This window comes from Hydra viridissima, unplaced genomic scaffold (genome assembly GCF_058129835.1).
Source record: "Hydra viridissima isolate aposymbiotic clone 2 unplaced genomic scaffold, HvirCarnegie_v1 scaffold_1, whole genome shotgun sequence".
In the NCBI taxonomy this organism is placed as follows: Eukaryota; Metazoa; Cnidaria; class Hydrozoa; order Anthoathecata; family Hydridae; genus Hydra; species Hydra viridissima.
This window is the reverse complement of record NW_028324300.1, coordinates 32,996,273-33,022,883: the sequence shown is the minus strand read 5'-3', so window position 1 is coordinate 33,022,883 and position 26,611 is coordinate 32,996,273. Positions and strand designations below refer to the sequence as shown.

General features: G+C 29.4%; 3 protein-coding genes across 5 annotated transcripts; all 3 read left to right on the top strand.

Moving 5' to 3' along the window:
- The first annotated feature begins 1,971 nt into the window (after positions 1–1,971).
- On the top strand, positions 1,972–11,816 carry LOC145192610 (uncharacterized). Its single transcript, XM_090095504.1, has 3 exons — positions 1,972–2,538; positions 9,595–10,136; positions 10,514–11,816. Exons 2-3 carry the CDS (start codon positions 9,605–9,607, stop codon positions 11,725–11,727), a joined length of 1,746 nt encoding a protein of 581 aa, XP_089951630.1. The 5' UTR covers positions 1,972–2,538; positions 9,595–9,604; the 3' UTR covers positions 11,728–11,816.
- LOC145192359 (neuropeptide FF receptor 2-like) lies at positions 2,581–8,880 on the top strand. 2 transcript variants are annotated; one of them, XM_090095495.1, is made up of 3 exons: positions 2,581–5,519; positions 6,981–7,584; positions 7,695–8,014. In XM_090095495.1, the coding sequence occupies exons 2-3, from the start codon at positions 7,017–7,019 to the stop codon at positions 7,820–7,822; spliced, it is 696 nt and encodes a 231-aa protein (XP_089951621.1). In that variant the 5' UTR covers positions 2,581–5,519; positions 6,981–7,016; the 3' UTR covers positions 7,823–8,014. The 2 variants fall into 2 exon arrangements, with proteins under 2 accessions (XP_089951621.1, XP_079925726.2); XM_080069600.2 differs by having other exon boundaries at positions 6,981–8,880.
- A 2,606-nt stretch (positions 11,817–14,422) lies between the features above and the next one.
- On the top strand, positions 14,423–24,791 carry LOC145192608 (uncharacterized). Of its 2 annotated transcripts, none has more exons than XM_090095471.1 (8): positions 14,423–14,859; positions 15,911–15,935; positions 17,581–18,926; positions 21,505–21,792; positions 22,865–23,274; positions 23,682–23,952; positions 24,032–24,136; positions 24,342–24,791. In XM_090095471.1, the coding sequence occupies exons 1-8, from the start codon at positions 14,833–14,835 to the stop codon at positions 24,441–24,443; spliced, it is 2,574 nt and encodes an 857-aa protein (XP_089951597.1). In that variant the 5' UTR covers positions 14,423–14,832; the 3' UTR covers positions 24,444–24,791. The 2 variants fall into 2 exon arrangements, with proteins under 2 accessions (XP_089951597.1, XP_089951607.1); XM_090095481.1 differs by having other exon boundaries at positions 14,711–14,859; positions 17,584–18,926.
- Positions 24,792–26,611: the final 1,820 nt, after the last annotated feature.

Below are 26,611 nucleotides of genomic sequence, written 5' to 3'. Positions count from 1 at the left end.
AGATATCTATTTACGAAACACTACAATCCTATATAGCACTTGAATTAAGTCTGAATTAATGTTTAGAATGACTTAAAATACCTTTCTTACTGCAACTTACCAGGTCTGTAATGTATTAGAAATTAAATTAATGGTATCTAAGCAACATTTTCAACTTAACAACTATTTAACAGATTTTTATTTAGGAACAAATCAACCTGCATGCTGTTTTATCTATCGATATATTACCTGCGTACGGTTTTTAAATGGCAAATATTTAGCTTCATCCAACTTTTCTTCAAGACTCTTTAGCTTGCATTTCAGGACTCTTTAACTTGTATTTCAAGACTCTTTAGCTTGCAGTTTAAGGACTCTTTAGCTTGCATTTTTTTAAAAAAGTTTCTTATCCGAGCACATTGCTTTGATTGTTTCATGTGAACAGAACTTTTTGAACTTTGAACTTTTTAATTCACAAAATTTAAAGAAATTCTTTAGTTGAAATCTTGATTAACCATTTTTCTTCAACTTTATTGTAATTTAATTTGCAGTGAACACCAATAAAAGGAAAGCTTTTTGAATTTTAAACTTTTGTTTTACATCGAAACAACTTTTTTGGAATTCTTAAGATTGTATTTAAATGGTGGACCAGGCTTTTATGAACCGGTGCATGTAAATAGAAGTAGAAATGTACAGATGTTGAGTTACTGAATGATTGAGCATTTTTGTCAAACTTTTATACTTGCCATTGAAACAAAAAGAGAAATAACCGAATGAAACCAAAGTCAACACTTGGTTAATGTTTACTTAAGATGACGTCAATATTACTGGTCGACTAATTTTAACCAAAAATTACAAAACGTTTTAAAAAACGTCATCGATAATTGATTTTTAGTTTATGTGTGTTTTTAAATTTAATCCTGTTTAATTGTAATCGTCTTTTTGCAGAACTTTGTAAAAAATCCTGGGAGAAAATCATCATAATAGAATTACACTAGGAAAATTGAATTCTTTAGAAAATATTTCAAAAAATATTTTTTGTCGTCATTATTTGAATACCAACTCAGACAGATTATTATAATGCGATGGACAACTTATTTTATCTTCCTTTACAATCAAATATTTTGCTTTTTATATTTTTCGCTTGGACCCAGCTTTATTTTTATTGTGAAATATTTAGAAGTTTTAATAAAAAATCTGTTTGTTAAAAGACGCGCTTAATTTTCCTTTTAAAATGCTAGTATCAAAATTTTCTCCTTAAAATCCTATATACAAAAATGATGGCACTTGTGACATTAAATTTTTAATCTGTTACTTATAACTGTACATAACATGATCTTTAAAAAATTTCTATCTGTGTCAAATTCATTTCTTTGATGATTTGTTTACAAACTGTAGATTACAGTGATTAATCAAAGTTTTCTAAAAGATTATTTATTACCTAAATTTTAATTCATAAAATAACCTCTTCATTATTATTTCTAACATCTTTATTATTATTTCTGAACATCATTATGATGATGGTCATCATGAACATCATCATCATCATGAACATCGTCATCATCATGATCATCATGAACATCATGATGATGATGATCAACATGAACATCATCATGATGATGATCAACATGAACATCATCATGATGATGATCAACATGAACATCATCATGATGATGATCAACATGAACATCATCATGATGATGATCAACATGAACATCATCATGATGATGATCATCAGGATCATGATCGTAACCATCATCATCAATCATCATAATCTGTTGCTATTTAAGGAAAATTAAAACTATCCCCTGGTATAGTTTTACATATCTTCAAGGAGACCGTATTTCCGGACAATTTGCGAATGTACCGTACAATTTGGTGAATAAACGGAAACGGGATTTTTTTAATGTTTCCCACCTTTAATAAGAGATGAAATATTTTACTCAGTGTTGTAAAAATAAAGGATTAGATAGAGTGCTTCAAATAAATAAAAAATATTATAATCTGCTTAAGGCCATCAAATCAGTAACATAACATATAATTAAGAAAGATTACAAGAAAAAGACGAGTTTTAAAAACAGCCAGCATATCATTGAAGCGTCCATTGTGAGCTTGTTTTTTTGTTTTATATGAAGCATGCTAGTGATATCCTTTATTTTTTATTATTTCGCGACTTAGTGCAGGATATACCCAGCGTTTGTATTTAAATGGAGAATAAACAAAAACGACAAACGGAGAATCTTCGGTTTCTTCGTAGAATGATGGTATAAAGGAAGCAATTGTTAAATTTATTGTTATAGTTATTTTGAATTGCCTGATGGTATAAACGAAGCAATTGTTAAATTTATTGTTATAGTTATTTTGAATTGACCAAAGTTTTACTTTGTGGTTTATATTACTTTTTCGTTCTTTGATATTTACAAATGGCTAAAATGGGCTTTAGCATTGTATCTGCTCTTCCCTAACTGCAAATAAAATACACACCTACAAAGCAGTGCTTTTTATGTAGTACTTTCTTCATGGAAAATTTTTTTTTGCACTTTAACGGCGTGGGATTATTTGGTGAGTATTTTTTTAAAAAATCTGAAGCTTAAAAGATGTTTTTAACTGAGGAGTTTTTAAATGGAAGAAATTTTGAAAGAAAAGTTTTGAAGTTTATAAGTTTTAAAGTTTATATGTTCAGAAAAACCTTTAAAAAAAAAATAGGTATAGAAGATTACTGAGTTATCTTTGAGTTAGAAATTATTTTACGGAATTTATTTATTTGCTATCTTTTAGAAAAACTTTTTTTAATGAGTCTTTTTTTTTAAATAAATATTTTTAATAAAAAATACGATTGATTCGTTTTCTTTTTAGCGAAGCTTTCAAATGGAATTATTTTTTTTTATCATATATGTTAAAAGTCCCAACTTGCTATCTAATTCTTTCGGTTGATTAATTATTTATAGAATTTCTAATTTGTAGATTAACTTAACACGTTACTTTAAAAGTTTCTAACTAATTGATTGCTTTAATAAATGCCAATGCGTTTAATTTGATCATACATTCGCTTTTGAGTTATTTAAAGAGCAACCTTCATTCTTCTTTGAACAGTTTATTTTTACTCGACTTTTAAAAAGGTCAGCATAAAAGCTGCTGTGATTTTAAAACACTTGGTGCAATGTCACTTAATTCAGCTCTATTTATACAAATAAACGCGTAAAAAAAATTTTTTTTATGCCAAGTTTTATTCAACTTCACTTAATACTCTTAAAAATCCTTTTTTTCTTTCGGAAAATCAAAGTTTTTACTCCATTTTGAAAGTTTAATTGAAAGAAGATGAGCGTGAAATGGAGATAAAGATTCCCGAGTGATGTTGAGAAAATTCTAAAACAATTTTTTTCTTCCCTGAGATCAACGTAAATAAAAGTTCTAGCATCTGTATGAATCTTCATAGTTCGTCTCAACTACATCATCTGTTTTTTACACGCGAAATATAATCGCCATTATAAAAATTCCTTTTTTTTCTTTAGCACAAAATACTTTGATTATTAACATTGATTAAATTACAAAAGTGAAATGGACCATTTCAATTTGCTGTCAAAAAAGTGAAATGAACCATTTCAATTTGCTGTCAAAAAAGAATTAAGGAGCTGTCAGTTGAAAGTTATCAAGTGAAATGTCGCTTTGTTTATTCTCTCTTTGCCAATTATAATTTTTTATTTGTTTCTGGTCTTTGGTTTGTTTAGGTTTTCTTTTGGTTGTTTTTTGGGTTATTTGGATAAACATTGAGCACTAAATAAATTTATTTGGATAAACATTGAGCAGTGAATAAAATTTACGCAATTTATATTAACTTTGTATTTCAATTAAAAAAGCTAAATATAATGTCATTTTAGAAACTTTGGAAAAGTATTCATAATGTTTTTATCAAATCGTCTGCAAACTTAAAATCCAAATTAAACAACGTTTATAACTTGAATTTAAAAAAATGGATCCGAAATTTTAAAAAAATTCTTTAATTCCAACAATCTTTTGTGGTATTCTGCAGCATTTTAAGTTAGAACATTACGTTTTAGTAACAGGGATTGATACCCGTGTTTTGAATACTTTGGCGCTGCGCTAAAAAAGACTCATTTTAAATTTAATTTGACATTTTTCCGGGTTTAATGTTATTTTTAAAGAGAAAAAAATCCAAATATTACGATTTCATTTTAAACGTAATTACAAATATCTACCAATCTAATGATTAAAAAAAGTACCATTCTATTCTTTAAGTATGTTCCACTCTCACATATATTATTATAAATAATAATATAATCTCAAAGGAAACTCATTTCACCAGAAATCTATTTTTTTGGATGTTTATCATGCGTTTGTCCATTTTTTGTGTAAACACAACTTCAGTAAACGTTTGTCCATTTTTTGTGTAAACTACAACAGCTGTAAAACTGATGTTATTTCAGCAGGTGTATAATATAGGGGAGCACGTGTTATGAATTAAATATGTATACGTAGAACTGCATGCATTTTTACATAGAACTGGATGCATTTACATAGAACTGCATGCATTTACATAAAACTGGATGCATTTACATAGAACTGGATGTGCTTACCTTTGAACTGGATGTGTTTGCGTAGAATTAGATATGTTTATATAGAATTATTTCCAATAAGATAAAAAAAACACGCGTTTACCAGTAACCGACATATCACATTAAGTCCAACGTCTGTTGAGCACGTCTGTTGAGCTCCTCCAAAGTAAAAAGATGAAATTCTCATCACTCAAAAAGGTCTTTGTGCTGTAAAGCTAAAATAATTTTTTAATTTTAGTTCATGCAAAAAAAAAAAAAAAAAAAAAAAAAAAAAAAAAACAAAGAAAAAAAAAACAATCAACAAAATAAATAAGCATTGAAATGAACAAAAAAAAATCAGCGGTTCTGAAAACTCGTGTTTGTTTTTTTTTAACGTTAAAGAATTTATAGTGCATTTAACAGTTCAGGATATCTCAATGATCATAAACTTTTTGTGATTTCACCATGGCGTATTTAAAAAATTGTTTTATGTTAAAACCTCGGCGCAATTCGTTGCAAATATTTATTTTAGCCATATTATATCACAACAATTTCAAAACAGAGTACAAAATATATAAATATTTAGCACCTTTAGGCTTCACGCAAATATTTTCAAAGAAATGTAAGCCTAACTTAATCTTGTTTGCAGCCTTCTGTCAAAGTATCTGTTGACTCGATAGTTTCTTACTCTGTCAGGAAGTCTCCTTTTTACTGACTTTGTCATTTTCCTCTTCTTTCTGCTTTGTCCGAATGGTAAAAATGTTTTAATGAAGTTATAATCATCTAAACCGTCTTGCTTTACACAAACTGAAATCGTGTTTGTTCGTCGGGAAAAGATTTTTCCCCGCATTGAATCCCGAAGCTCTACGAAGGAGAGTCATTTCGGTTATAGTTGCATGTTTACGCGTTAAGACGCTTTTCATCAAATTATGCAAAGCAATCGATCGGCGATAAAAATCTTCGGCAATGATGACGAAAAGGAGAGTGCATGTAAGTATCCTATTTACTTGATTTTAAAAGTTTGCATATCTTCTAATAATTTTTTTTTTTTTCTTTTTTTCTCTCAAATGTTAAAATTTTTGCGGTCTAAAATCTGAAAAAACGGCTTCTACTGCTGCATTTTTACGTTCAACAAGAATATTTTTCAAATTGTTTTAAAAAAGGTAGCCGTTCTCCTCACAATTCTGCTTGTTGCTCGAAACTATAATTTATTAAATTTACATAATTTATTAAAGATTACTAAAAAAACAATAAAATGTTCAGCTCGTTGACACCACCTGTAGACCTCATGCAGTAAATCCCTTCACCAGTTTTAGGAATGTAAGTCTTAAAACTTCATCAAAGCGTTTACTTTAAATTGTTTTGAAAGGTGCAAATTGAACCATCAAAAGTTATGGTACCTATTAAAGCAAAACTGTTTTTTTTTAAGAGTTAAATGTTTTCTGTCCCACACTTTGTTATGTATACATAAGCAATTGCTTCTAACTATCAAAAAATCAAAATGTATAGAAAATAAAATCATCAAATTACTTTCTAGTTAAAACTTATTGATCTTGACATTTTTCCTCATGGTGATCTCCTTGAATTCGAAAATTGAAGAAAGTTTTAAAAACTTTTTGTAAACCTTACTCGACTTCAGTGATATGAAAATTAAACAAAGAATATTTTAATTTTCGCAAAAATAAGACGCAAAGAAAGGAAGTGATATAATGACAACTGTAGTTAACTATTAATTTTTACGATATGTTTTTTTTCTTTATTTTTAAGATTAAGTAAGTTAGCGAATAAACATAAAATTGAGATTTTAACGATCACAAAACCAAGTTGTTTAAGACCTCAAAAATAAACCGTTTGACCGTTTACGAAAAAACTAGCGCCAGTCGAAAATGTTTTTTTTTTTTTTTCCGATTGGCGCTTAATTTTTTATTCTTAAAATATTTTTGTCCAGTTTTCTGGGTGTTTTTACTTTTACAAATAGTATTAAATGCACGTGATAAAGAAATCAGTTTGCATCCTTCCGACTTTGTAGATGTGGGATGTCTTTTTATATGGCTTAAATCATTAATTTTAAAACAAACGGATTTTCCACTGAATATTTTTGCGAACACCTGTTACTTTAACCAGACTGTGTCTCGCTCTATGAACGGCCAAAATGTGAAAAAAGAAAGAAAAGTTTTCCTCTCTTAATGATGGAGAAATAAGCGAGTTTAATTTATTAAGCGAGTGAAATGCAAAGAATGAACAATGGCTGCGCGTTGAAATATTTGAATATGTGAAAGCAAGAAAACTCTTAAGGCCCATTATTCATATAGGAAACGAAATTAACTTTTAAAGACAATGTCTATTTTTTTTTTTTTTTTTTCATTAATACTTTTTAATTCTATCTCACAATATTGTTCACAGCTAAATTTAAAAAATTCACTTCATAATTTGAAACTTATTTATTTTCAGGTAGCTTTTGGAGATGGCTTTAACATTTGAGACGAAATGATACCAGATAATCAAAATTCTTCTCAGGTTCTCAATGAATCTTCTAACAGCAGCTATAATCTCAATCCTACCTTTATAAAATACTCTCCCAATGTTTTGATATTATTCCATTCAATGTACATCATGGTGATGTGTTTTGGTATATTTGGTAACTTACTCACTTGTGCTGTCATTTTACTGAAAAAATCGATGAGGAGATCAATACACTTTTACACTTTTAATCTGGCTGTGTGCGATTTGATGATATTATTTGTTTACGTTCCAACGCAAATGGTTTATATGCAGCACCAGCTGAACTGGACTATGGGTATCGTGATGTGCAGAATTGCTTACGTTATACTCCCCGTGTCCTTATTTAGCACCGTCGGTACTCTATTGGCAATAACTATCGATAGAGCACGAGGTTTAGTTCAGCCGTTTAAATGGCGTGCCGATTCTACACGTTATTCTAAAATTACCATCTCTGGCGTCTGGTTGATGTCTTTACTTGTTAATATTCCTTTATTTATTATACCAAAACTTGCAATAAGCGATGGCGATTTAGTGTGTTCAGAAGATTGGCCAAGTATGTTATCAATGCTAATTTATTGGAATTTTATGTTTGTTTTGTCTTTCGCCATACCATTATTAATTATAATAATTACTCACATCGTCATGATTTATGTTATGTTAAAGGAAACAAACTCCACACACAGAAAGCAAAATCAACGCATGATAAGAATGGTCGTTGCACTGGTGCTTGTTTTCTCATTTTGCACCGGATACCAGCATGTTTATTTTTACTTGGTGGCATACTTTCCTAAAGCATTGAATCTATCTAACAAGACTTGGGGTTTAATTTTTGCATCGGCAAACTTTGTAGTTTCTTTGCAAGCAGCATTGAATCCTGTCATTTACGGCACCTTGCGACATGATTTCAATAAAGCGTTCCATTACATGTTTCTTAAGCTGTTGGTTTTTTTAAAACTCCACAAAGAATTGCCAAGAGATTTTTTTTCCAGCCATTCAACCATTTCAAGAAGAAGCCTTAGAGATACGTTTCGCCGCACAACTTTTAGGAGATTAGTTAAAAGAGAATTATGTTTCCAAGATTCTCCTCTTTCATCTCGACTTCTTGAGCACTCTTCAGATGCTTCTGCTACCACAAAACGTCATAATACTAGACGTTCTTTAAACAACTGTACATCAAAATACATAACAATTCCCACAACACCTTGCAGGACGGATGGATCTGCACATTTTCAAAGTGAGAAAAAAAAAGATTGTATTTCAAAAAAAAGCACATGCGATGAACAACAACAAGATAATGCTTTAAATCACAAAAATACAATGGAGGTTGAATTATTAGATCACGTTCGAAATAATAGTCAGTTATTGTGTTCAACCCCAACAAGTGTTTTATTAAGTTCTCCTGAAGATGCATCTGCCAATCAATTTAACTACGATTTATTTCATTCGTCAGATAGAACTTTTTCAAAACTTATTAGTAAATACCTCGATAACAGCGAAGAAACAAAAGTGTAATCTCTATTGAACGCATGTAATCTCGAAGGAACGCGTGTAATCTCGAAGGAACGCGTGTAATCCCGAAGGAACGCGTGTAATTCCGATTGATTGCGTGGCTATAAATGTTGGCTAAAAACCATGTTGTGATGCTAATTATTTGACAGATTGTAAAAATTCCTGTCTGGACACTAAGTATAAACTATCTGTAAAGGAAATGTAATCAGATGTGTAAATATTGATAAAATTAATATATATTTATTTCAAACTTCTGTCTTTGTATTTATGCAAAACAGTTATATGCACAAGACGCGAGCTGCAGTCTTGTCCTAAATGTATTTTTAGATTTTTTTTTAAACTTATTTTGTTTCTTTGTTGGGTGAGATAATGCACTTTTCGCTTAATATCGACGAAGTTGTGTAAATTTCCTCGCTTATGAAGGTTTTTTTTGTTTATAACGGGCATACTTGTGGCTTGCTTAAGAATGTTTCATACCTGTTGTATCGTACTATCATACTGATAGAAACTCTCTTCTTTTGCCACCTATTTTTTGCGAGCAAAAATTTACTGCGTAAAAACTAAAATCTCGTCTAGGTTACCGTATTAATTAAAGCTTTGTAAATAACAATTAGAATAATGCTTGATTTTCTTCAAATTTTTACATATATATATATATATATATATATATATATATATATATATATATATATATATATATATATATATATATATATATATATATATATAAACATAACTCAATGAACACAATAAAAAGAATTATAAATGACCAAATCAATAAAAAAAGAAAAATGACAAATTAAAATTTTAAATTATTTTGTTTTATTAATAGGTTTCCTTTCTAACTTCAACTTTATTTTGGGTACAAAATGGTTTATTTAAGTTACTAAGCCAAAAGTGGTTTTAAAATTTTTAAAATTAAAGCGTTAAAAACTCTTCAAAGGTATCTTCTTTATCGCATCTAAACTCTTATAAAAGAGAATTAAGCAAAGGGTTTAACTAAATTTATTCATACAGAAGTTTGTAACTTTGTTTATTGGTTTTTGTATTTTAGTTTAACAACAATGTATAACCGAACAGTTAGTTACAACATACATCTCGGAAACGCATTCATAAGCGTTTGCTTAATTTTATACAGCATCCTTTTGGTCATCGGAATCATCGGAAACGTGCTCACTTGTGCCGTAGTTGTACTTAACAAGTCGATGCGACGGTCGATTCATTTTTATACTTTTAACCTATCTTTAGCGGACGGATTACTTTTAGTAATTTATGTTCCGACACAAATGAAAATGACTTATGACAACTTGCACTGGCGTATGGGTAAAGCTATGTGCTCGTTCTGTAATTTTACCATATCTCTATGCTTGTCAGCATCAGTGGGGACTCTCATGGCAATTAGTACTGATAGGTTGCGTGCTGTAAAGCATCCATTTGCATGGAAAGCAAATTCACAACGTTTGTCAAAAATTATTATTCCAGTAATTTGGTTCGTATCGGCTGCTGTTGCGTTTCCTGTTGCTTACGTTGCGGATTTAAGGCACGAAGGAAATTCTACAGATTTATTGAATTGTATTGAAGTGTGGCCTGATTCTGGTAACATTTTTTGAAAGATTTTTTGAAACTAAATTTCAGAAAACTGTTGCAGTAAAACGTTTTCTTTTACTTTTGCAGCTCTTGAAGCATGAAAAATAATTTGAAAATATATTAAGTTATTAAGTAAAAACATTTTTATTTTTGTTATTATTTTTGTTTTCATTGTTGCTCTTTGGATGTTTTAAATTATGGTTGCAAATAAAATTGTATTTATTATTGTTCTCTGATCTTCTGATGAATTTTCTTCGACTCTTATTGTTGAATTTTCTTTCTTATCTTATTGTTACATCTGCTGTTTATTTATAACTTTCTTCTTCTTTATTTTTCTTCTCAGTTTTTAATTGGAAGATTTAGGCTTACCTCTTTTTCATTTTCAGGTTTGGGTTATTGGATCACCATCATGATAATGCAATACATCGTTCCGCTGATTTCAATGGGGTTTATTAACGGTGTTATTTTGTACGAAATTAAACAAAGTGGAAAGTCAATAAACACCTTACATAAACGCATGCTTCGAATGATGATATTGCTTTTATTTACATATGCAATATGTACTGGGATGCAGCATATAGCTTATTTTGCTACTGTTATAACCGGTGCATTATATCCCTACTTGTTTGTTATTAGTAATCTTGTTGTTTCTCTCCAAGCAGCAATCAACCCTTTAATATACGGTACAAATCGAAATGATTTCGAACAAGCAATTATTGGAATATTCAAATACTGTGCTTCGCGCATCAGTAACTTTGTCACCAACAACAAAAACCGCAGTACGTTCAAAGAATACCAAGAGTACGTCAACGACACCTCTTTTGGTCTTTTAACCCCAACGATGGTGCGTAAAAACATTGATTTAGAAATAGAAGAACAAAATAGAAACTATTTGCAAGTACCAGGCAGAGACAGCGAGTCGGAGGAACTGAAACGAATTCTAAGATCTTCTAAAAGACGAGAAACAATGGCTTTTATAAATGATTTTGATCAAATGGTCCCACTTGAAGATAAAAAAGTAAAAATGAAGTCAATTCAGTTTAGAAAAAAATCCAGAAAAAGAAAAATTTCGGGAAAAAAATCACTAACGCCTCTAATCATAATAACGGAGCCTATAATTTCTACAGAGGTAAACCTGAGCTACATTCAGACTTCACATACACTGAACAGCAACTTTGTTACAACTAATAACGATCCCATGACTACACACGAATCCTCAAACTCAAATACTGAAAAATCTTTTGCTGAAATTCAAATCAAGAAAACTTGCGATGAACTTGAGAGAATTCAAGAAGAAATTGAAAATACATTAAAATCATTGGAGCAGGACTCGAATGAAACTGAGAATAACGAAGAAAAAGTTGACTTTTATCATAATTCTCTGAGGGAAACCAAAAGAAGTTACAATTTCAACAGCACAGATTCTGGTTATTGGACCTTTGGTAAAACCTGTGAATCGCGTATTACTTCAGCAGTTTTGCCTGAAAAGAACGTCTCTCGTTCTACTATAGAACTATTTCGTTCAAACGCTCCAAATTTTAAACTAAACTCAAAATTATTAAAGGACTTTCTGGAGGATAGTAAGGAATCTTATATTTAAACAGCGCGAAAAATTTTTTTACCAGATATAAAATCAAAGTTTAAAACTAAATTATAAATAAAGCCATTGGCAAACAATTCTTCAAACAACCCCTCGCCTATTAAATTGCGCCCTTTAGTTATGCAACCCTAAGATAACGGTATTGAACACATTATCAATACCACTCCATCTTTAATGGAATGGTTGTCGACTTTGTTAAACTTCTAACGATTTGAAAGTCCCTAATCGCAAGCTAAGGCTATGTATGAAGTAAAAAATTTTAACTTTTTTCACAACAACTTTTTCACAACATCTTGTCAAAAATCTTGTCGCTTTATTATGAACATCGATTAACTGTTATCTGATTATGAGGACGTAACAGTTTTAAAAATATTTAAAAGTATTAACATTATCAAAAATTCATGATAAATATTTAAGAAGTTATTTTTATGATGTACATTGCCATAACTTGGAAATATATATCATACGCTTATAAATAGTTCTACATCCTCCTTTTACTCTTGAATTCCTAAAATACTCTCTTTTAAATTAACAATAATGAGTTTTTTTAAAAACAGGTATTAAAATTTAGGTTTTTAACTCTAATTAGGGTAATTCCTAAAATCCAAACATTTGATATCTTTTTACATCATGATATTTGAATTGATCATTTACTTTGGTCTTACCCTTGGAGCAACTAACTAAGCCAAGAGTAATAAACCAAATTATCAGTTGTTTCAGGGTAAATGATTGCATATTGAAAGTAAAGATTGAAATACCAGGATTGCACTACCTCTTGTTAATTATACATACGATTCTTATTTAAAATCGTATTCTACAATAATTTGCAACAATTTTTTACTTTCCACCCCCTCCCCTTTTTTCTCTTTATTGCAGATTATCAAATATTATTGTTTAAAATGCAGAAAAATTGGTATCCATTTTGTTTTTCTGATCAACGCAAAGTACTCTAACTTTAACTTGAAGAAAAATAATAAGTCTACCAAAATGCTAATATTCGCCAATTCAAACTTCAATTCAAAATATTTTACATCTTTTAAAACAGTAGCAGCTGGCACAATTAATCTCTGAATTCTAAATATAATATTATCATAGGCAACATAACTTTTCATGTCGGAATGATAACGTCATAATCTACCAATTTGTTAGGCAAACACCCTCAGAATCCTTTATTTTGTTATTAAGACAGCTTGTAGAACTAGTGGATGTAATCATCAGACTGAGATCCTGTAGTGTTTTTGGTAATTAACTTTTACCAAAAAGAAATGAAAAGAGTCATTAGTTTTTTAATTTTAATTTTATGAAATATTTGCTAGCTTGGTATGAACATATATTCATAGTAATAAATCAAAATGTAATGTACATTAAGTTTGGTCAAAAAATAAAAAAAGTTACATAGCCTACTTTTTCACCACATTCTTAAACCTGCACAGATGATTTTTTAGTTTGCTTCAAGGCAGATCTATAATACCAACTAGCTTTTATTAGAAATTTTAAATTATTAATAGCATATAAATGCAAATACGTAGTTTAAAATGGTTTCCTCTTTTCAAATTTTACATCTTGAATAATATCAACTAATTGTCAGCTTCATCTATTGATGATTTCTGTAAAAAAATTTGATTATATAAAAATTGTCTTTAAAACACATTTTAACAAAAAATGCTTGTTATTTCTCATAGTAATTTATAAAAGAAATTTTAAAAATATAAAACCAAGTCTTTTTTTAAAAAATTTTTCGAAGTTAGAAAAGCTAAACCAAACTGAGCTCTGCTCAAGTATTTGGCAAAAAAGGATTGAACTGTCAGTTCTTAATATCGATTGATGATCTTCTCAACACTGATTTTGATGATCTTCTCAACACTGATTTTGATGATCTTCTCAACACTGATTTTGATGATCTTCTCAACACTGATTTTGATGTTCTTCTCAACACTGATTTTGATGATCTTCTCAACACTGATTTTGATGATCTTCTCAACACTGATTTTGATGATCTTCTCAACACTGATTTTGATGATCTTCTCAACACTGATTTTGATGATCTTCTCAACACTGATTTTGATGATCTTCTCAACACTGATTTTGATGATCTTCTCAACACTGATTTTGATGATATTGTTAAAGAGTTTTCAAGAAAAAAAAAAAAAAAAAATCACGTGATTTTGAACAAATGTTTTGAATGTTTACTATTTAAGTGCTACATTTCATTTTTAAAAAATTTAGAAAAAACGCCAAATAAGAGACAATAAGATGTCCAAGTTATTTTTTTAAAAAGCAAATCAAATGTATCATATTTTGAAAAACAAATCCAAGTATAGAGTTATTTTTCCCGATGAAACCAGTAAAACCTACAAGAAACAACTGTATACTTAACCATCCTCAATTGATATAGCAACGTATAAAAAATATTGAGTTGCACACAAAATTAATTTTAAAAAATTTTATCAATATTGTCTTTTTGTATTTTTTTTTTTTGCTTTTTAAGATTAAAAACTAACTTTTTACCTGTGCTTTTCTGATTTGTAGTTTTAATAAATATTATATATTTATTAAATTTTTTTTGACCTTGTTAACTTGCTATAAACTTTAAAATTACTTCGTTCAAGCGAAGTAAAAAAGCAACTTAGGACTAATAAATAAAAAAAAGTAAACAAACAGGATTTATAACTGTGAGTAAGTTTAAAGCAACCTATTTAGATAAATTTGCAAAACGTACATTTTGCTAAACGAATAAATTTACTTCGAGGAACTCGAAGCTGTTTGGAGCTCTATTTTTAATCCTATAAATTTAGAAAGTGAAAAAAATCTATCAAAAGTTACGCTCCGACAGTTTTCTTGCTCTGTATCCACCTAAAGCATAGGAGAAGGTAACATAAAGAAACGTCATTAAGTTACAACTTAATATTTATCGGCACCGCAATTTTTCTTTAAGATGTGACTATGATGCTTAATTCTGTCTTAACGGACGTTTTGGACAACTTTCACGTTTAGTGCCTCGTTATCGTTTTGTAGTAAAAAAAAACGCTGTATCATTGGACAGTCCCTTTCTAGGACTTTTATATAAAGAAAGACTTGACAGCAGCAACCTTCTTTATATTTAAAATGAGTGACTGGGACGAAACGCCACAAGTAAAACAATATTATATCTTTATTATGTAATTTTTGTTATGTAATTTTTATGTGCTGACATGTCTTTTAGAAAATTTATCTATATCTACATCAATATATACATAAATGTATGCATGTATGTATTCATGCATGCATGCATGCATGTATGTATGTATGTATGTATGTATGTATGTATGTATGTATGTATGTATGTATGTATGTATGTATGTATGTATGTATGTATGTATGTATGTATGTATGTATGTATGTATGTATGTATGTAAAAATGTATGTATGTAAAAATGTATGTGTGTAAAAATGTATGTATGTATGCATGCATGCATGAAAAAATGTATGTTTGCATGCATGTATCTAAAAACAGATTTTGATACAAATAAAACACAGATAAATATATTACTCTTGAATATTAGCCAAATCTCTAAATCTTAAAATAAAGTGGTTATGAAAGGAAAATAGTTTTTTATCCTATATATGAAATAATACTGAAGAAAGCTTTTAATAATTCAAAACTTTACAAGTACTTGTAAAACTTATTAACATTTTTACATAATTTTTTTTTTACTAAGAACCAAATAGTAATGTGCCTCAAGTTAAAGATATAAAAGTTGCAAAATATGAAGCATCATATATATATATATATATATATATATATATATATATATATATATATATATATATATATATATATATATATATATATATATATATATATATATATATATATATATATATATATATATATATATGTATGTATGTATGTATGCATATGTATGCATATGTATGTATGTATGTATGCATATGTATGCATATGTATGTATGTATGTATGTATGTATGTATGTATGTATGTATGTATGTATGTATGTATGTATTATTATAGATATATTTATACACATTTAGTTATTTATAATCAAATAATAAATCACTTACTCCATTAGTGCATAAGATATCAAAGTAAACAGTCTGTTTTAATAAATTTCTTGATAATATTGGAAGGTTAAAAATTTTATTTTAAAAAAAATTTTCATTAATAAAAAACATTTTTCTTTTTAGGACGGAGATTTTGGTGAAAAATCTGGTGAGTATTATTTTGAAATCTTTTGAAATTTTTTTTTTTTTAATTCGAAAAAAAAAAAAAAAATGATGCTAGTATTTAAAATGTATCCTGTAAAAAAGTAGTTTCCCTAATATTGTGTATTTTTAACCTGAATGGTACAAGCTTGGAAAATATCAAACTTTTTTAAAAGCTTTTATCTTTTGAAAAAAAAAGTTTCACATTTTCATAGCTTCGTTTTTCTAATGTTTTGAAAAAGTTTGACTTTTTATAGTTTTGTCATTAAAAAAATTTTAAAGAGTTTAACAAATAATTTTCAGTTTCAAAAGTCTTACAGTTTTTTGTTTCAATTCACTCTTAACTGTTTTATTATCTGCTAATTAGAAAGAAAAAAATAACTTAAAGTTTTCTATAATTAATATATCAAGTAATAATCATTTTCTATATGCGAGCTGTTTCTAGACACCATGGGGGTCTCTGGCAAAATAGATAACTGGGGCCCTATACACACAACATTCCATTTTCAAATGACAAAATATTCATTGTTCTGCAAAAGTATAATTATATGAATGGCAGTTATTAATATTATTATTATTATTATTATTATTATTATTATTATTATTATTATTATTATTATTATTATTATTATTATTATTATTATTATTATTATTATTATTACTATTATTACTGCTACTACTACTACTACTACTACTACTACTACTACTACTACTACTACTACTACTACTACTACTACTACTACTACTACTACTACTACCACTACTACTACTACTACCACTACTACTACTACCACTACTACTACTACTACTACTACTACTACTACTACTGCTACTAAATAGGCCTAATGTTTCTTTTTAATAAGTAAAATAACCAATAACTGACAGAAAAATGTGATGTTTTACCATTTTAAAAGCCTTTGAAAAAATTTGTTAAGTTAAAAATGTTTATTCATTTTAATGCTTATATTATGGTTGTGTATCTGATTGTAAGTTCTACACACCTTTTAACTTATATTGTATGGAAGAGACAGAAAGATAGATAATTAATCTAATTAACAAGATTAAAGATTTAGCCAATTATTTGAAGGCAATGAAGCTGATAATAGCAACATTTTTATATTCTAACAACTTTTTTTAATGAGAATTTAGTTTTGAATTTTGTTAAGGTATGATCATTAAATAAATGCTATCCATGTCATACTAAAAGTGTAAGGAATCCAAGCAGTAGTTTCAAAAATTAGTTTAAATGCTTTTAAGAATATTGCTTTTTTTTTTTTTTTTTTATAGAAACTATAAAATACAAATATTTGAATCTTACTAAGATAAGAACTTTAGCTGAAAGTTTCAACTTTACTTGAGAAATTTATTTGAAATATAATGTTAAATATACTAAAGGTGTATATGTAAAATGTTCTGGTAAAGTTTGGATAATTTGGCTTTTATTTTAAATTACAAATCAGCTGAAAAAAAATAAACAAATGAATTCAAAAAATTTCAATGTGAATCTCCACTACTTCTTACCATTATGAATTATTTTTTAAAAAATGCCTTTGAAAGAAATTATGTGCAAGAAATAAAATTTATTACTTTGATTAAAGTTGTTTTATTTATTGAAATTATCAATTTAAGAAAGATTGTTAAATTTTTTCTAGAAGGATCATCCAGCAATGGATTCAGTGGGGAAATTAGTAGCAATAAAACAGGTGGTGGTGGTGGATTTGGTAGCGGCGAAGGTTTTGGTAGTGGCGGTGGATTTGGTAGTGGCAGTGGATTTGGTAGTGGCGGTGGATTTGGTAGTGGCAGTGGATTTGGTAGTGGCGGTGGATTTGGTAGTGGTGGTGGATTTGGTAGTGGTGGTGGTGGATTTGGTGGAGGGAAAAGTTTTGGAAACAATAGCAGAAGTGGGAATAACAGAGTGTGTCATAAATGTCAGGAAGAGGGACATATGGCAAGAGAATGTCCTAAAGGTGGAAGCAGTGGGGGTAGTAGAGCATGTCATAAATGCCAGGAAGAGGGGCATATGGCTAGGGATTGTCCTAAAGGTGGAAACAGTGGAGGTAGTAGAGCATGTCATAAATGTCAAGAAGAGGGGCATATGGCAAGGGATTGTCCTAAAAGTGGAAGCAGTAGAGCATGTCATAAATGTGGGGAAGAAGGGCACATGGCAAGAGAATGTCAAAATGGTGGGGTTAGAAATAAAGTTTCTACAGGTAGATTTAGTGAAACAATTTCTGGGTCTGGAGGATTTGGGGGTGGCTTCAGTGGTGGATTTGGAGACCAATCAAGTAATAGTGGTTTTGGAGTTAGTTCTAGCTGTAATGGTTTTGGTGGTGGATTTGGAGAACCATCAAGTAATAGTGGTTTTGGAGGTGGCTTTGGAGAACCATCAAGTAATAGTGGTTTTGGAGGTGGCTTTGGAGAACCATCAAGTAATAGTGGTTTTGGAGTTGGTTCTAGTAGTAATGGCTTTGGTGGTAATGCTGGTGGAGAATTTGGGGGTGGTTTTGGAGATGATGCTGTTGGTGGTGGTGGCTTCGGATCAAGTGAAAAGAGGGACAATAGTTGTAGAATATGTAAACAATCTGGGCATTTTGCAAAAGACTGTCCTGACAAGCCAACTAGAGACAATACATGTAGACGATGTGGTCAATCAGGGCATTTTGCTAAAGATTGTGAAGCTCCTCAAGACCCAAATAAACCAGCAGCTGTTACTTATATACCTCCTGAACCTTCTGAAGATGAACAAGACTTATATAGATCAATTGCCCAAGGAATCAATTTTGATAAATACGATAACATTCCTGTTGAAGTTACTGGCCCAGGTACAATTCCTAGTGCTATTAGAGAATTTGCTGAGGCCAACATTGATAGGACTATCTTAAAAAACATTGAAAAAGCACATTATATAAAACCTACACCTGTTCAGAAGTATGCTATTCCAATAATTACAGCAAACCGAGATCTTATGTCCTGTGCACAAACTGGTTCAGGCAAAACGGTATTTTAATATGATTTTTACAATATTACTTTTATTTAATATAATTGTGTTATAAGTTCTTTTTGATTTTTAAATAATTATGATAATGTCAAAATATTATAAAATATTTTGGTGCTCTCTATTAAAATCCATATTATATAAAAATTACATAAATCTGATTAACTATTTATTTTATTAAAAAATATTTACATTACCTGATCAATGAAACATCTGAAAATTTCAGAAAAAACTAATTCAATCATTTAGTTCTGTGGTTTTAGTTGCTTACTGATTAAGCAGTTTTAACAGTTTTTAAAAAATGAAATTTTTAAGATTTGTTTTTGAAAAAAAAGGACCATAACGTTTTTTAACAGGTAGTCCAGTAGCTGAAAATGCTTGCTCAAATTCAACACTTGAGAAAAGAATCATTACAAGAGCATTGTGCAACAGTTTAAGATTGACATTTCTTTTGGTTGTTGCTTCAAAAGCTAATATTTCTTTTAAGAGAGCCTTAAACCTTAATGAGTTGTCTCTGCTTTTTTGCTGAATGTTGAGTGGCCTTTTCTTGAAGAGATAGTTGTTCTTTATTTTTTTTAGTACATTTTCATTCTCCATTTGATCCTAAAATTCAAAGACTTTTTTTAAGGAAAAACAAAAGCAATGATTTTGGTTGTATATCTTTGAATTGATTGAAAATTGAACTTAGGTCTTTGGGAGAAGAAGCTTTTGATTGATTTAATTGTCTAAATCCTTGTCACTTTTTCCACTCTTATGTTGTTCAACACTTCAGAGAAAATTTCATCATGAGAATTGTTGGTATAATTTTCAAAATTTTGGCACACTTTTTTTTTGTAAAAAACCTCCTGACAAACATTTGAACAAATGTTGTTTTGTTGACTATTTTGTATTTTTGGCTGGAAATCCAGTTTTCTTGATTATCATTGTTCTCTGTTAAGTGGTTTTCATATAGAGAATGTTTCTGCTGGATAACATTCATCACATTATCTCTTAAAGCTTGGGAGATCTTTTTTGGATCTGACCTCAGTTTTTCTTTCAACAAGTTCTGTTCCAGTTATCACTATTTTGCATTTAATGGACAATCCACATCAGCATAATTGATTTTTATGTTCCCTGTAACTCTAAAATTAATAAACATGGAAGATTTCTAATATCGTTCAAGGGGGTGGAAGAAAATTTTAAAATTAATATCCAATATTGTGTTAAGTACAAGAGAAAACTTGTAATAATGGTGTTATGCTGAAATTTGGTACCCAAGGTGTTTAAACTCTGCTTTATTTAAAAATATTAGTTTCTTACATATCAACACAATCTAATATATTAATTTTAAAATCCACATACAACATGCAAATGTCGCAATAAAAAAGGACTTCTGCACCTAAAGCTTTAGAAAAAACCTGCCTGAAAGAAAAAATTTATTTTGATTTTCTTAAAGATCAGATGTGTAACTACTCTATGGAGTAATTTTGTTTTGGCCTTACATTTAGTTAAAAACTTATTGATGTTTGATATTAACATAAAATTTTGTAATAACTAAAAGATATAAAAAGATAATTTTGAAGAAGTGCACAATTTCAGTGATTTTGTATATGTTCTACATTCACATTATTTACAAAAAAAGATTTCAAAAAAGTATGCAAAAGGTATGCCAGTCTTAAAAATTTTGAGACTTGACCACATATAACTAAATGGGCATATCATTTTGATGAGCACTCCTTTTTCTTAAGTTAATGTCTTTAATGACCCCTTTCTTCACCTTTTTTTTTTAAAGGAAACATGCATGAATGTTTCCTAAGTTGTGATTTAATGCAAATTCTTTATCAACACTATATAAATATGTGCCTACCTGGATGATTCCTAAGTTGCAAATTAATATAAATTCTTTATTGACACTATATAGATTTGTGCCTAAATAGACAAAAAGAGCATTTCAAAAGAAACATTTGCATTTATTCAATTATTCATTTTGTAAAATATACGTTTCATTTAAGATATAAAAAAAACACTGAAAAAGTATTTCTGAGTATTTTCACACACAAATAAAGATCTATTTGAATGAAGTTTGTGTAAAGAAAAAAAAAATGCATGTTAAAAAAAATGATGCAAAAAAAAAAAATGCAAAAAATTTTTATATTGACCCACACGCCCATCTGAGAATTATTCAATTATTTAATTTACATTATCAATCTCAATAGTTTTATACATTATGTTCACATCGTGTGGCATATTATATCATTCCTACTTTGTCATTAACTACAAATTTATTACTTTCTGAAAAAATAACCCCAAAAAATGGTGTTACCTTATTCATATTTTCCTTTCCTAATTTCATGTATACCGCTTGACTCCACCAAATACAAATGTGGAGCATGTTTTGTCAGTTTTTTGCATACTAGTTCCATCTACTCAAACACTGACTCCTTGTTATGTTTCTTCTATATGTTGTTCTCTTCTGATCAAATTTTACCTCATCATCTTCAAATTCTTTGAAACATAGTGCAAAAATGTTTTGTTGCCTAATATTTCAATATTTTTGGATCTTTTTAGTTAAAAAATTAATATGATTATTTTTTTGTTTTAGGCAGCTTTTCTCATCCCTGTGCTAAATACTATTATGCAGCTTCGGTCTGAACTTACCAGCTCTTTAAGTGAAGTACAAGCACCTCTTGCATTAGTTATTGCCCCTACACGTGAGCTAGCTGTTCAAATTCAAAAAGAAGCAAGAAAGTTTGCACAAAATACTTGTATTAAGCCTGTGGTAGTTTACGGTGGTGTTCAAGTTGCTTATCATCTTCGTCAAATTCAGCAAGGTTGTCATTTGCTTGTTGGTACACCAGGAAGATTAAAAGATTTTCTTGGAAAGCGTAAGGTAAATCATGTCTTTTTCCCCAAAACCTATTTTTAATTTTCTTAATACATCGCTTATCATTATAATACTTGAGGTAATGAGTTTTAAACTATTAATTTTTTTTAACTCGAGTGAATATCTGATAAATAATTTCATTTGACATGTTGATTTGTAATTAAATTAACAGTTTGTGAAAATGATACATGTTACATTGCATTAACATAAGTTTTATGTAAAAGTTCCCTATAAGATAAGTTTTGTCAGTACATCCATATGAAATTTAATTGGTGAGATGCTACCATTTAGATTTGGTTTGCTTTACTTTTTCATTAGTAGTAGAGTAGTTTTCATTAGTAGTTTCATTAAAAAAAGTTGAACTTAATAAAATGTTAACTCTAATCTATGAAATCATGAATGTATGGTTCTAATGTTTTGGTTCTAATGTTTGGTTCTAATGGTTTGGCAATCTCAATGTACAACATCTTAAATGTGTTTATTTGCCATACTAGCTGTGATGTAAACATGATAAGTTTAACGTTTATTCTCTTTTTCCCTGGTTCATTAAAAAAATATTCAATGATTCCAAGCTATTAAAAAGTAGTGTCATACCTGCGAAGCATTTTCTATGAATAATTTTTGAAATTTATTTACAAGTTTGGAGCATATATTAGCTGTGCAACCTGAGACACTCTCACATTGGGAATGAGACAGGGTTTTTGTTTGGAAAGCAAAAATTGTAAATAGGTTCAAATCAAAACAATTAGTTTGTAAAAATAAACCAAATTTTAAATTTCTATTAAACAATCCTATTAATCAATTTTAGAAATATTTTAGAGCTATTAACTTAAGCATTTAGTTATTGCTGTTTTAAATTTATTTATTCTGCAGTTTTTAAAGTATTAATGGTTATAAAAAGGTTTAATAACTGGGTCATTAAACCTTTTTAGAAATACTTTACATCACAAAAGGAAAATCATAAGTTGGAAAAATGTGTATATGTTGTGAAAAAACATTTTTTATGTAATTTATTTTTTAACTTTTGACAATAGTGGTGTTATTAAGTTTAGTAGTATTTGAATTTTTCTAATTTTAGATTTCATTAGCTAACTTAAAATATTTAATTTTGGATGAGGCTGATCGAATGTTAGACATGGGTTTTATGCCAGACATCAAATCAATCATAAATGACTTTGATATGCCTCCAAAAACAGATCGTTATACTTTGATGTTTAGCGCAACATTCCCAACTGAAATTCAAAATCTTGCTGCTGAATTTCTTAATGACTATCTTTACTTAACAATTGGTAAAGTTGGTGGAACTCATTCTGATATTACTCAGATTATTTTAGAGGTTGATGCTTCAGCCAAACGTGATAAACTTATTGAAATTCTTACTAATGAAGGTACTAACAGAAATCTTGTCTTTGTGCAAACAAAACGTAATGCTGATTTTCTTGCAAGTTATCTTTGTCAAAATGGTTTTCATACTACTAGTATTCATGGGTATGTAGCTTTAGAAATCTTTTTGTTTAACTTTGAAAGACTTTTAAATGAATTCGTTGCTTTACAAATCGATTTACAAGTCAGTTATATTAGCATACTGGCTAACCTGGTGGTATGCAAACTTTTTGCTACTCCAGTGCAGTTCTTTCAAGAACAATGAAAGTAGAATTTTCAAAATTATATTCTATTCTAGATTATTATTCAAAATTTTGATATGATTAGCATCAATAAAAAACAATCAAAAGATCAATATAAAGTTTATTTAGTGTACTTTTTTCAGTTTTAATTGGCTAAAACAGGTTGCTTAAAAAAAAACAACTGATATTGGGGTCTCTTGACATATAAGTTTACTGACCACTGGGCTGACAAAATAGATTCTTCAGAAACTAATTAGTTTATAATTGCAGTGATCGTTTACAAAAACAACGCGAAGAAGCATTGGCAGAATTTAAAGCTGGCAGTCAACATGTTTTAATTGCAACTGCAGTTGCAGCACGTGGACTGGATATAGCTGATGTGAAGCAAGTCATAAACTTTGATCTGCCTGATGAAATAGAAGAATACATCCACAGAATTGGACGTACAGGTCGTATTGGTAATAAAGGAAAGGCTATATCTTTTTTCACTCGTGGAAAAGATGAATGTTTAGCTAGAGCCCTTGTAAAGACACTCGCTGATGTAAGCTATTATTATTTATGAATTACTTTGAAATGTCATTGAGAGGTTTTTTGTATATATATTATTTTTTCCTAATAAGACTGAACAAGAAGTTCCTGTATGGCTAGAAGAAGCTGCAGAAACAGCATTAGGTACTGGATATGGTCCTAAAGGTGGAAGATTTGCTTCAAAAGATACAAGGATTGTATGGTTTTCTCTTTATAAAATTTTTTTAAATTTCTAATGCGCTTTATAAAGGTGGCCTATGAAAAATCGCTGAATTTATAACTTTTTAATCGTTTTTTTATTATCGGTGTTTATCTAATTTTAAAAAAGATTCCATTATGTACTTTATAAAGTTAATTTGCGGTTTACATACTTACAAATTAGACTTTTTCTTATGTTTTCAGAATAATATGGATAATGGAGGTTCATACAATTCCTATGAAGCAAATAACGGCTGGCAAACCAATAATGATATTGGAGGAGGAGCTGAGGATGCATGGGAGTAAACAATTTTGGAACAAAATCCAACTGTTACACCCTTCGTATCTCTAGAGTCAGCTGTAGGAAAAGGTTTAAAGCTGCCTTTTTACTTTTCTAAATACAAAATTATTACAGTTAATTTTGTTCCCAGACTACTAATAATCTTTAGTGATTTTGAATCGTTCCTCACTTAACAGTCAAAATAATTTGCATCTTCTGATGACTAGCGTTATTACGCCGATGCTGAGATCTTATTGAAATAAACATTCTGAATAACTCTTAAGGTGTTGAGGAAGTTAATTGAATAACAAGTTGTGTTTTATTCTCGTAAAGAGACATTCGTTGATTAAATAAAATTTTCAATTGTGTTTTTCCTTGCTGGTTTATTTTATCAGCTGTTTTTAAAAGTATTTATTGTCCCGGGTGCTCCTTTTCTTTTTAACTACAAGATTTTACTTGTTCTCCTCGGAGATGCTTCCTAGAACTGTCTAGTTGACAGTCAAGTAAATGTTTCCTTAAGCAATTGACGACGTGAGCAGATAAAAGTGTCGCCGCATTTTCGTGAAAATTCATCTTTTTACGCGGAGAAGGCATGTACGTTCTCTCTTATGAAACTATTTAATAACGTATAAAATACAAGTTTGACAGTAAATGAGGGTGTTATGTTTTCAATATTTTTTGTTACAAAGATATTTCAATCTAAGGTTTTGTCAAAAAATTGCTCACTTTGGTCTCATAACAGTAAACACGAATTAGAGTTAAAGAGGTTCGTTCGATAGCTGTCATAATTTATTACAATTTATCTAGAGTACGCTAAAAAGTTAACTCATAGTCACGGAAAGTTTCAACTAAATTAAGTCAGTTGGAACATGATGCGCTTTAGAAGTTTTTAAAAAACTAGACATAATTTACTTTAAATGTAAGAATTTTTGTTTATAAATTCAAGTTAGGCTCTAAACCGAAGTCACCGCTAAAACCACTCCTCGAAATAAGTGTTCACGAGGCATTTCCAGGGGCGATTTTACGGAGGGGATGTGGGGGATGTTACACCTCCCTAGCAATTGTAAAATCAAACTTAAAGTCGGTATTTTTTTGAAAAAAAGTTATAGTCGGTAAATTTCATGGATTATTTTTCAATATGATTTTTATAGAATTTAAAAACAACAAGTTTTTTGAGTATTTTTAAACTCTGCTTATATACGATACTCGCGATATAATTACCTTCTACAGTAGCGATATCTATTTTTAGGATAGGATTTTTGAGTCGGTATTTTTAACATACTTCACCCCCCCCCCCCCCCTCCTCGTATTTTTCCTAGAATCGCCCCTGGGCATTTCCATCGTAAAAACTCTAATTTTTATTTAGTAGTGTATATATATTCGAGAGATTAAAATTCGACGAAAATATAAACTCCCTCTTGAAAATAAGTACTCTCCGGTCAGGAATATTCTCTACCCTTGGAATTTCAATAGAAAGGTATGTATATGGTTCGTAGCACAAGTTGTCTTCTTACATTTGTTTCAGAGTTATTTCTATTTTAAAAGTTTTTGAGCGGTAGCACTGGAATTTCTTTTCAAGAAAACGCTTACCCAATTAAGTCCGGGGAGTACTGCTAGTAAGTTAAAGGATACTTTCGCTTTTTTTTTTAAGTATTTGTTTGGCAAATCGATCTTTACGTCATTTTTGAAGATCAAAAGCTATAACTGGACCTACCTGCTCTGTTCCTTACGTTTGACCTTATCGTTCAAAGTACGAAAGAGAATATCAATTGGTTCACTTTCAACTTTCAAAGTTGTTCAGCTGTTAACCGTATAAACCAACAGCATTTAAGCTGCATGAGTAAAGTTGTTGTAATATTACATTCAAAACATATACTAAAAACTTCACTTCATCATTAAATGTTATCTGAAAAAAAACGATTACCCATTATAGATATAATGCTTCTTATAAGTATTAATGGCATGATGGTGTAGTATCTCATAAAAAAATCTATATAAAATTCAACACAATTTATATACAAATTAATTCCCTTGGCATTCACGCATTTCTTTTAGATAGCAAAGTATTTAATACATCATAAATGGTAAGCTAATTTCTAATTACGCAGTCGAATCAGCAATATATCTCAGAGTTGCATACATGTTGTTCATACAGAGTTGCATACATGTTGTTCATACCTATTGAATATGGAAT